The 12,500-nt window shown below is 44.4% G+C and overlaps 1 protein-coding gene across 2 annotated transcripts in view; it reads right to left on the reverse strand.

Annotated features, from left to right (window-relative positions):
• The window catches only part of MAP2K5 (mitogen-activated protein kinase kinase 5), a gene marked incomplete at both ends in the record, with an annotated part of 110,928 nt that overhangs the window by 15,129 nt on the left and 83,299 nt on the right, over positions 1–12,500 (reverse strand). For both annotated transcript variants that reach the window (XM_079541166.1, XM_079541165.1), the window contains 2 exons: positions 2,480–2,525; positions 5,019–5,080. In XM_079541166.1, coding sequence (XP_079397292.1) covers positions 2,480–2,525; positions 5,019–5,080 — 108 coding nt within the window. The remainder of the gene's footprint in view (positions 1–2,479; positions 2,526–5,018; positions 5,081–12,500) is intronic.

Consider the following 12,500-nt stretch of genomic DNA (forward strand, 5'->3'; position numbering starts at 1 on the left):
AGAGATATATCCATCGGAATTACAAGGGAAGTTTAGGAAACGGAGGAGGGGAAACTAGAAAGGCTGTTTTGGTCAATAATTTAAGAATTCAGAGGGTATTTAACAGCTTTTGGTTTGGCCTTGTTTTCCAACTAAGCACAGAAATGTATACAAACATGTGAATATGCATGTTCAGTAGCTTTGTTGGTGGGGATGGGCCAACGGGTTAGGTTAGATGATCTTAGAGGTCTTTTCCAGCCTCAATGATTCTATGATGCTATAGATATCTGTAGATAGACATAGAAATAGACTTGGACTCGATGATCTCTGGAGGTCCCTTCCAACCCTTACGATTCTGTGAAAAACATATGTATTCTTACATATGGATATTACAGATAAAGTGCTCCTTGACAAGGCTGGCTAAGTGCAGGAATGCAAAGAATTTGTCTGGAGAGCAACCACTGAGCTCCCAGCAAACCTGCTGCAGGAGCATGCCATGTCCTGGGAACCCATCCCACTGCAGGAGGGAATTGAGAGCAGCTGCTGGGGCTCAGCCACACGGCAGGCAGTGGCGGGGTCACTCCTTGCTTCCAGCAGCAGCCTGCTTTGAGCTTTAGCATTTGCTGCTGCACGTTCATTTATAATTGACTAGGAAGTATCATAAGGGAAAAAATGTGTTAAACAAAAGATTTTGTTTAACAAGTGGGAAGGCTTTTTTTTTTTTCTTTTTCTTTTTTTTTTTTTTTTTCTCTGAGCAGCTATAATTTTAAAATTATTTTACAAAACACCTCCTTAAAAGGGGCCCAGCACACTCGAGGGCATGTAGTTGTAAAGATAAATCTGCACACTTCCCTGGTACTGCAGGCACTCACCCTTTGGCCTCATTTTTATGACTCTACACCCTGGAGTGGTGTTATTGCTTACAAACATACATATATACTTATGGGGGTATGTGAGATCTGCAGATGTTTTATTTATAAGTGGCAGGCCTATTGCATCACTGAAACATACATTTACAAAGAGATATAGGTTTTATGAAACCCTATTCCGTTGTTTTAATAGCTAAGCTATCCAGCCATAGCATAATAGTGCACAAGGTAAATGTGTCTACATTTCTAGAACCTGTTCCAAGTTTTCTCAGATGTGACTAACTGCAAGAATTTCCCAACCATCAAAAGTTAATAAAAAAAAGACAAAATAAGGCAGCGGAAGCCTTCCATGTGAGATGCACATCACCATCTCAGAGGGGCTCTGAGGAACTTGAGGGTCTCATCCTGCTGAGGTGTTACAGTGGGTGCCGAACTCCAAAGGTAAACCTATTGAAGTTAATTCCTTAAAATGAGACCCAGAGTTAAACACTTTATTAACCAGGGTCTAAATTGAGGCTAGCCTGAATCGTGCACTACCTGCCCCAGGGCATCTCTGGAGACTGGCCTTTAACTAGAGAATGGCTGCAGTAGAAACACTGGGTTTTTATCTTTCCTTGTAAATTGTAGAATGTAAACAAGAAAGGAAACGATGCAAACACGCTCCGTATCTCACTGAAGTCTGCTGAAATTATTTCCACATAGTCAATGCAGAGAAAATAAATGATGATGACTTTACGCCAATCTCCAAGTGACAGGAAATGCAGCACATGAAGAAAGTAACAAAACCCTTAAAAATCAAAGCTATTTGATGCGATTCAGAGCAGGCTACAACTCCTACCTCCAGCAGAATTTACTGCAAATATTCTGTATTTTTCTAGCAGCTCAATAACAGTACTGTGCACCAAATGCACAGCCATGGCAGGCCATCGTGGGAGCAGGCAACCTGTCCTCACCTTCCTGAAACAATGACAGGCACAAGAAAAGGAAGAGGTCTGTGAGCTCAGATTCCAATGCTGAGAGCCCTTCTATGAGAAAACCGAAGCTACCTATTAACTCAACCTGCTGTAGCCAATCTAATCCCATTTTACATGAATACAAGTGAAAACAGGAGCTCCTGCACGTCGTGAAAAATACGCTGCTTTGACCAAATGTCCAGTTTTCAATCTTCAGACTTTGAAAGGTTAAGGCTGGCAAATGATGACAAGGCATGACCTGCATCAAGCTGTAATCCCCGGACATACAAACTGAAAGAACGGTGTATCGAGCATCAAAATGGTTCTGACTGGAAATTGATGCTGCCTGTGAAAGTTCTGTATCGACTGCCCAAATCACAAGTGCAGCTTTGGCCACAACAAAGGGAACAGCAAAATATCCATTAACTGCACTGGGATCAGAATTCCACCTTTTGTGTGCTCTATGTAACTGTGCAATTGCTTCACAAGCCCAAAATAGTTTATATTTGTACATGCTGAAACATGCAAAAAAATAACGCAAGCCCCACAAAATTAATGATAATAATTAAAAAAAAACAACAGTAAACAAACAAGAAAACCCCAAAACTCCACTTCTGTATATATTAATAAGAAACATTGAGAGAAAAGTAATACCGGAGGCTCTGAAGTTTCACTTACCATTAAATCTTCAGGTGCTGGTCTTTCCTTAGGTTGCTTTTTCATACTACGTATCACAAAAGAAAACATTCACATATAAACAGATGTTTATTTATTCCATTTGCTTTAGTATTGAAGACATCCTCTTTTAACACAGACAGGCCGTGCCCAGAATCTCCATCTATTTCTTAACTTGATCACAGGCTGACAGAAGACACGGCTCCCAATGGTGGCCAAGACGTGGCCCAACCTCCCCCTCCAGCCATCCCTTGTGGCCAGCGTTTCTCCATTCTGAGTGTTCTGCTGACAGCTGCCCAACTTTCAACTTCTCTCTGCATGTCTTTGAAGTCCCCTACACAGGTACAGGTTCCTTTCACCAGTTCTGAAATGTGTCATACCTACTGATATCCTTCTCCAAGTGCCTACTTACCCGGGCAAGAGATGCAGTGACAACAGCTTCCCTTCTATTTCATGGCCTGCCCTGCTTGTAGCCATGAGCATGTGTGGGTATGAAGATCACTGCAAACCAATCAGCTCAGAAGGCATAGGAAGATGCTTCTCGTTTTGCTGGGGATTATTACATAGCTCGGCACAACATATTATCCAAACAGGTGGGAAATTTAACTCCAACACTGAGCAGCTTCAGGAGAACACACAATACCCCGGGGTTTCTACCTTAATTTTTTCCCATTCATTTCCATTACACTGCAGGGTGATAGTTCATTACACAGCATTAAGCTGTTTATAAGATCATGTTTCTCATCCAAATAGTCCTAGTTTTCTGTGCAACAGGTGCAATTAGCTATTGAAAACTGTGCTTAGCTGCATGAAGGAACACAATAACATGGCACAGAGGTGACCATCAGGAGCTGCCTACTGACTAATTGGATTACATCCAAGCAGCAGTGTTTATGGCGGAACTGGCATCAAGTCCTGTGTGCTGCTCACTTGACATCTCTAATACTTATTAGAAATTGATTGCTTAAATAGTCCACAGTGTAATTTCTTTCTCGCATAGTGCATTTTTAAACAGTAATGCCCCCTTCTGAAAAGAGCTGCCTGCAGTACAGCCGATAGAACACTATCTCAGCAATCCTGGATGAACTGTGTTGCAATTAGGAGGAGCTCAGATATGATTTACTCTCCCGACAGATAAGAAAATCACCAAACATTCCCCACAAATAACTGGAACAATGCAGGTAACAGCGGGCGCCGATGCAGGTTGGGAGCAGCTCTAATCTGACAGCCCAAAGTAGCCGCATCCCCGGGGAAAACCAGGCTATTAGCCACCATCAGTTATGCTTCACTTTGACATCTGTGGAAATTTGAACACGGGTTATCCCTCCCCCTGCCTAAACGAGGGCTGTTTTTTTTTCCAAGCAGTCCGTCATTACCCTCGGAAGGAATTAAAAATGCACAGCCCCACGCACAGCGGCGGTGCTGCAGAGCCCTCCGCACCGAGCTCTGCCTGTAAGCTGAAACTATTGGAAAAAGGAAGCCTACGTTATCCAACCTTTAATTATTTAGGAACTTTAATTAACCGATAATCAGACTGCTTTTGGTTTCTGCAATGTTTGTGGCGTCCCATCTTGGCCCCGCACTACGTACAAATACACGAATCCCTGGGGCAGCAGGCAATCTGAATGTGCCACGAACCCGACGGGCATGAGTGCGTGGAGTTGAGGGCACTGCCTGCCTGCTTCAGTGGAGAGAACCCCAGAAGGAGAGGAGTCCCCCCATCTGCGCAGCCCTGGGTGGCACCCCGCCACGTCCACATCTAGGTGAGCACCGCATCAGGGCACGCTCACTGCGAGGGATGCTCCTCCATCCCACACACCGTGCCTGTGCAGAATTTGAGCTTGTTCATTCTGCCACATAGAAAAAATAAATAACATTTTCCTTTGCTTTGTTTCTGTTAGGAGAGTTTACCCTTAATATTCTTACCCTCCTACCACTAGTCACTACTAAATGACTTGAGGGTCATTCAGACCCTGCTGTCACCCCACACATCAGAGAGGTGCGTTCTTTATTCCACAAATTCCTCCTTGCCCATTCTCCTCTCATTTCCAAGCTTTTCAACGAACAATCCGGTTTGAAGGAAAGAAAATACACCCAACAGTGCATTTTAAAGTACGACTCTCAGTAAAAATTACTTACTGGGAAGCCAAGGAATTAATCAGGGCTGCCTGTCTCTCCAAACACCGCGGTGATTTTATCAGTAATACTGCAAAAAGCCCTAAATTATGGTATGACACATCTGGGACTCCGCGGCCCCTCTCCCCCAAATGAATCCTTCGGTCCCACCGCCGGCTCTGCACCCACATCAGGGTTTATTAAAACGGGGAAAACCCACGTAAGTACTTTTACGACCCTTTGTGTAAATAACGTTTACATAATTTAAACAGTTTGCTTAGCTTTGCTGCCCCATCTGCCCAAGGCCCCCAAGTCCCTCTCCTCTCGGAGCGGATGCAAGGAAAGCCATAAGGTCTCGCCGAGCCGCGGAGTTAATGGCATGTATCATTTACATCGAGGGCATGGCATGTTTGCAAACGGAGCTTACCATTGAGTGATGAAGTGTACAAATGGCTCCGAGAACTCCCCGGCTGGAAGGACGGGCGACTCCTGGGTTGGATTGGAACAAGAACAGCGTCAGAAGAGCATTTTTTAGAAGGAGAGCAATACAACAGCGATGACAAAAAGGGGGGGGGGGGAAGGAAGCGACAAAGCTCCCTTTTCACGCAGAGAATTGGAGAGAGAAAGGTACAGATTCTTCTGAGAACGTGTTATAAAAACACTGAATTTCGACTAATGAGTATTACACAATGGGTAAAAACATGTGGAAAGACACTGAGGGGAGGTGAAAAAAGGACAATGATAGCCACAGGGTAAAAAGGAAGGTAGGGAAAGTGTAAATGAGAAATTAATGATTATTTAAGTAACACACAAATGGTCTTGTAATTAACAAAGAGCTGTGAAATTATTCTTGTGTTGACCTTTGTTTCTTTCACTGCTTTCGCTATTTATTTACACTCATGTTTATTTACACTTATTCATTTTAGAGGCTGTCCTAGCAGGAAGGCTGTTCCAGATTTTAAAATGTTTTCTAAATAAAATCATTTTTAGGGGGAAAACGGGCAAAATTTACCAGGCTGGTGAAAACCAGCACCCGGCATTCGGGGGAAAAGGAAAAGAATAAAAAGAGAGAAAATAAAATGAAGAGCAGAAGGAAAAAAATCTCCACCCAAACGGGGAACAAACAACATCCCCATTTACAAAGACAGGCTTTACGAATTTAGGAGTTTTTCCAAGAATGACAGAGAGCTCCACTGTGTTTATAGTGTAACAGCTCAGGATGTAATGAAATTACACTGCAGAGTACTTTAACAGTGTCATCTCATTAGACCTACAGTTGGAACAAGAGAGCCACATAAAACAGGCAGCTGCAAATGACTCCATTCTCATCTATTCTCATTTGCTATTAAAAATACCTTTCGGCGGCTTTTTTCCTCCCTGACATCCCTACACAAAGTACCCCGCAAAGTATGATACATGCACCTATTTAAATTAACAAAGGAATGACTTATTTTAATCTCACTGTGCTTTGGAGTGCTTTGGCCATTTGGATGAGCAATATATCATTACATACAACCTTCCAGCGCTGCAGGCAAGAAACTCAGAGCGTGCAGCATTTGGTGGGAGCCAAACAATTTCTCTAGCACACAACTGTGTCAAATGCATGCATGTATTCATTATTGAGAATGCGAGGAAATAGCTTTGATGTAGTGGAAAAAAGAAGATGATAAAAGCACCTCTGCAATGTGTGTGCCATTATCAATGGTGGCAGACAGACACAACTGCAGAGCCTCCTATGTGATTAGTAAATATACATATAATTGCTGTGGCCAATTATCAGAAAAATGAGATCGGTAATTACAAGACAGAAAATTAACTAGAACTCTTATTAAGGCTTTGTTTCCAATTCAAACAATCGGAAACTGCTGGAAAATACAATTAAATCAAAAGTAACTGAAGAGTAAAAGGAGAAGGCAAAATTGCTTGACAATTTTCAGAGTTCTATTAACCACGAGCAGCGTTTGATAGAACATGCCCAAATTCCCTTTGAACTTAGGCCGGGCGAGGGAGAGGTTATTGTTTCCCAACTTATAAATGACAGCAATATGGGCTGGTTTGCACCGCAGAGCGGGAGGAACGCAGGGAAACAAACAGTGCAATTAAACTTCCTCCACTTCAAAGAGCTGCGCATGAAAATTAGTCTTATTAATACCGAAAGCACAGAGCCAAGTGTTGGAGCACCAAGGGCCGCAGCCCAGCAGGTTGAGCTCTCCCATCGTTTGCTCCTGTCCAGCACGCAGCCAAAGGCCAACACCTCCTTCCCAGGTGGGATGGGGTCAGAGCACAAAAGCAGGAAAGGAGCTGTGTGCGTGCAAAGGGGCGCTGTGAAAATGGGAAGGCAAAGTACCGGAGCCCACTGTTGGGGTCTGGGTGCACCCAGCCAACTGTCCCACGCTGTAGGTGCAATGAGAGCAAAGCAGCACGTGTTGGGGCAGCGGGGCAGGCACAGTGCACTGCACAGCCAGCGGGTGGGAGATTTCTGCCTTTGCCAAGGGATGGTGGACCAGCAATAGAGGGAAGCTTCACGAGGAGAGGCCGATAGAGAGCTCTGAAGCCACTCTTCTTTCAAGTGCAGACTGTGAGGGGTGGGATAAACACTGACTGGATCCCAGCAGGAAAAGGAGATGCTTTAATGCAGTCTGCCAGGGATTTTAGGTTGGACGTCCTGCATATTTGTCAGTCATTTGCAGGACAAATTGCTACTATTTGGGGACAGTACAGCAATCTCAAAAAATGCTCACTAGGAAGCATGTCTGAAGGCAAACAGATCAGTAGAAATAGGTAATTTCACTCGGGTAAATAAGAGCCAATCCTTACTTTACAGCATGGATAAGATGGGAGAAGGAAGCTCTGCTTTTAGCTGAACCAGGAAAGCATGGATGGACCTCAGCTGCTTCCAAAGGCAGATGCTGGAGAGCTGCCTCCAGTGTTTCATTTTTAAATGACCTCAGTAACAGAAATGGCCCCTTCAGTTGACAGCCAGCCACGGAAACCAGCAATGGAGACACTTCTATTTCTGCCATGGTTCCACCGCAGAACATTTGAGTAGCAGAAAGTTAAGAGTATTTTGTACTTAGAGTTATTTCAATGAAAGTGCTCCTATTGCTGCCTGTGGGACGTGAGCAATCACAGTGCACCAAGTGCAGAGCAAAAACATCCCAAACCGCACAGAAGCAGCACAGCCTATATGTACCCTGAAGTTCCCCAGCCTGTGACTGACTGACTCTGAAAGGGATGGAAAAGAGGAAATAAAAACAAAACTACAGCCTCTGCCACGTCGGTGTGACACAATACAGTCACACTGGATGGAACAACGAGGAATGCTCCGGCTGTACTCCGATGCTCTGCCTTATTTTACCCACCTGCACACTGAACAACGTTCACCCTGCCTCCCCCAGCAGCTTGATCCCAAGGCCAGCTGCTGTCCCAAAAGCATCTCTGCAATGGGACCCGCTGCAGGAGAAGCCTCTGCAATTGCTTTGTGATAAGAACCAGCCGTGCTGTGCACATACGGAGGGCAACAGGAAAAGTTTGAGTGATGCCTTTGCCTTGTGAATAATGAACAGTTCAAGGAGGTCAACCCATTACAACTGAAACCGTTTAATTATTAATTATGCACAATCTATGAGCAAAAGGACAAGTTCAGAATGTTTAATGTGTGGTAACTCCAACTGGACCCTCTCTTGGCATTTTATTATTAGCACTTGTCAGCAAGGTGCTCAGGCATAAAGAAAACAACACAGCAGCAGAAAATCAGAGCTAGCAGGAGGAGGGAGGGCTTTGAACTTCAAACACGGCTCCTAATATTTAATTCTCAGAATGCCAGTGCTCTGGTATAGACCTTACTGACTTCCATGGCAGGGGGAAGCTGTGTTATATAGGCAAAGGCATGGAAAGAAGCACAGCACAGTCCCTTTAAAGAGAGGGCATCCGAAGGCACTGATGGCATTACCTCCTGCATCCCCACCTACTTCTCAGATCTCTTATCTGAAACGTCTCTTGATCTCTTTTGCTGCCATTTAGCAGAGCAGCAGCAGCAGAGATTCTGCTGAGGCTTAGAGAATAAGTACTGTCCAACAAACTCACAAATGATGGGAAGAAACATAAATGAGGCTCCTTCTCCTCCTCTCTGTCCTCCCTGGAAGTTTGTCTGGACAAACCCAAGAAGCAAATTCAACAGACACAGCTGACTGGCCTTGGAAACACGTCAATGGAACTTGGAATTCATCTCTGACTGACCAAGTACACTAAAACCAGGCTGTGTTGTACACAGCTCTCCCAAACAGAACGCTTCTTGAGTGGCACTTTCTCAAAACAACTGAAAGCTGGAGATTCATCACATCGTCCTTTCCGAAGGAAGAAAAAGCCCCCCATTTCGCCATGACAGGAACACCACAAACACAGAGTTCTACTTGAAACCTTCCAAAGGACGACGGCAAAGCCCTCAGTTATGCGTTAGGGCTCCTTGCCATCACAGGTCCCCAAGCAGAGCTGAGCTGCACTTTCTGGGCAGAGGTTGGTGCGCTCAGCACACGTAGGTTTTACCTTCTCATCTGCTCAGCACCTCTCTCTGAAGGGTTAAAATTTCTGTTTCCCACAGCTCCAGAGCTGCTATTTTGCAGCACTCTCTCGGCAGCGTGCAGGCTTGTGCAGAAGGAAATGCCATGGTCCTATGGCTCGATGGCCACAAGAGGGAAGTTAGCAGAGCCGAGCAAACCAAACTTCAGTTACTCTGTCCTCTGGGCTTCCCAGCACACCCTGCCTCTGAAATTATCATCTCCTCTGGGCAGATACTCCTATTCTGCAACTCGCCCGCTGATGCTGAAATGGCAGTATTTAATAAATAATGTGTGCGCTTTACGAAGCATTTTTGGCTCATCACTTCAGCCTACTCCAATCCCTGGCACTGAAGAGTATCTGTGCGCTCTAGTTTTTACCAAAGCTTTTGAACAATACACCTAGAGCTGCTGTTTACTTTCTGGCCAAAAAGTGACTTTTTTCAGACAAACTTAAGTTTTAGCCGCACCTGAAATGCTGCCAGTTGCAATTAGGTGTAATAAATGCACTGCAGTTACGGAGCCGTTCCAACGAGAGCAGCAAGTCACAATATCACACATGTTCAGATTCACTCCTTCAAGGTCAACTTCCCTTCAAAGCACTCCTAAACAAAATCCCATTGCTGACTTTTAGCCAATCTACTTCAAAAGCCCCGCAGAAGCCTAATGGCAGGTGAGCCCTTGCAAGTAACGAGTGTGCAAAAGCAATGATGTCTGGAGGTGGCTCAGAGGCCCCGACTTGAAAGAATTTCTGGATCGTCCCCATTACGCTCCCACCCCTGGCAGGAAGGTGAAAGATGATTACATCTCCGCGCCAGGTCGCTTCTTGCTCTTTCCTCAGTAGCAGGTGCCAAATGTGACAAATGACACGCGGGGGCATTTCGGTGTGAAGTTCCGTCTGCTGGGATTGAAGTGTCAGCAGTGAACTCATTTATTTCCAGATCTCGGGCTGGACTGGAACCAAGGTCGAGAGGCCAGTGTTTTATCCAGCAAACCCCTCCGCCTGCCTCCCACACCTCACCCCGTGGGACAGCCCGCTGTTCTCCCAGGCAGCACTACCTGCTCCCAACCAAAGACAACACGGCGTCCACATAACCTACATGCACACGGGACCCACGCGGGCGCTTGCGGTGGGAAGCCAGTAGGCACCTGGAGCTCTTTGGCAGCATTTGCCGCTGTGGGATGCTTTTTAGAGGCCAAGGAAAGAAGCTGAAGAGTGTAATTAACATTAGGAATAATCTAGAGTGTCCAACACGACGTTCCCCACCCCTCGCCAAGCCCTGCACTTGTCAGTGAGGCTCTCCAAAGGGCCGTGCAGATCGTGTACAGGTAGCTGGAAAACAGGTTAATCCTTTAACCGTAACTGTAATTGCTTTCTCTCTAAAACAAACATAAGAATTTTTTCTTCTCCTTGCTGGTCTCTTGTCGATCATAAGCCAGCAGAGCACAGCAGTGTTTTGGGTAGATACACACACATATGCACATTTCAAATAGCTAAGGCACAGCAGCATGAAACGCAGCCTCTACCTGCTCACACCGAAGGGACCCAATTGAAAAACTAAAACCATTTATTGTTCCCTTTTTCCTCTGTACACTCCCAATGCATTTTTATTGCTTTTTCATAAAACACTGCTGCAAATAATCAAGCATGACCATTGACATCCACAAGATTGAGTTTTAGGAACCATTAAATGAGCTTGCCCTCTTGGGAAGGTTCTTGCTCAGGTTGGTCTAAAGGTAATTATTCAGCAATTCCTACCTGTGGTTTTACCTTGCTCCTATGTAAGTCCCTGAATCTCAAACACTAGTAAGGTCACAGATTTTGCCTCAATAAGAGGATACCCCCAAACCAGGGCACATTCTTGGGGCTGTGCACACAAGCACACACGTGTCTTCTCACAGCTGCACAGAAATCTTCAAAAACCCAAGACATTTTCAGGGTTAAGTACAGCTGTCCATGCATTTGAATCAACACACGAGAATCTAAGACAAAAATTCCCAAAGAAAAAATACAAAGGTTTGCTTCTTCCTGAGCCTTTCAAGGTTTCAGCTTCATTTATAACAACAGCCAAATGCAGCACTGATGTGTTACAAAATTCTGCACTCAGGAGGCAATGGACTTCATTGCGCTATTTGATCAAGCTGAACATGCTGTGAATTTTTAAGGCTGCAGCAATAAATAGAGGGATATATTTAACAAAGAGGAGGAAAAAAAATAGAAATGACTACATAGGATACATGTATTCAGTCCAAGTTATTTCTTCCATTGAAAATTTATTAACATTGACATGCTTCGTAGCTCAGCATTAACACCACGCTTGCATTAACTGATCTGCTAAATGTTTCTAGAGGATGGATTTAAACAGAAGAAAAAAAAAAGAGGTCTTTGATTTGCAAAGTTTGGAAGTCCTTGAGCTAGATTAAACTGCAGTCTTGTGAGACCGAGTAGCTCTGTGGGGGCACTTAACAGAAACGTTCAAGAAACTCATGGAAAGCTCCTCACTATTCACTCACGAAGTTGTCACAGTAAGGATTCATGAGTACAACTAATTAATTTTTCTTTTAAAAGTCTGCCTGACTCGCCAAAATATGCAGATTTTTCAGTGCTGCCTCCTATTTGCAAAAACAGGGCTCGCTCTTTGAAGTCTTCACTCCTCAAGCTTCTGATTCAATTGATTTGATGTCCACTTAATTCTGGAGTTTTAATCAAAACTGATGGACGAAAATCAAGTTCCTTTTCTATCTTGTTCAATACGCTTTTCAAAAATATATTTAAAAAAAAAAAAAGCCAAAAACAACTCAGCTAAGCTGAATGCTGGAACATTAAGGAATTCTCAGACCTCAAACACCAGCAGACCGCTTTTATTGCTGGCTATACTGCAGGACAAACAGCATCAGTGTGAGCCTATCCTCATCTCTGGGCCAGCAGCAGGAGCCTTACCATAGCAGAAGAGGCTGCAATGATGGGGACTGTAGCTTAAATGAGCGTGTCTTATTTGTAGCTGGATCAGATTTCAGCGTATGTTACCACATGTTAAAAAATAAAGGTCTGGCAGACGTGCAACCTATTCACACAATGCTTCTCACTAATCCTGGCATTAGAGCAATCAGCCCAGAACCAATGCCATTAAAAGCCTGCTCACATAACTCAACAAAAAACATGTCAGGCATGGCTTACAACACTTCCCAAATCCCTTGCTCCTTCTGCAGAATTTATGCAAAGTAAATTTAAGTCCCTGGAAAAGAGCAGAAAGACTCTTTAAACTACCAAAGTGACTTGCTGTGTCTCACGTACTCCAAAATAGCATTTCCACCAGGTACTCTGAGTCTATTCAAAGGCTTCTGATAACCAT

Source organism: Tetrao urogallus (genome assembly GCF_951394365.1).
Source record: "Tetrao urogallus genome assembly, chromosome: 11".
Taxonomy (NCBI): Eukaryota; Metazoa; Chordata; class Aves; order Galliformes; family Phasianidae; genus Tetrao; species Tetrao urogallus.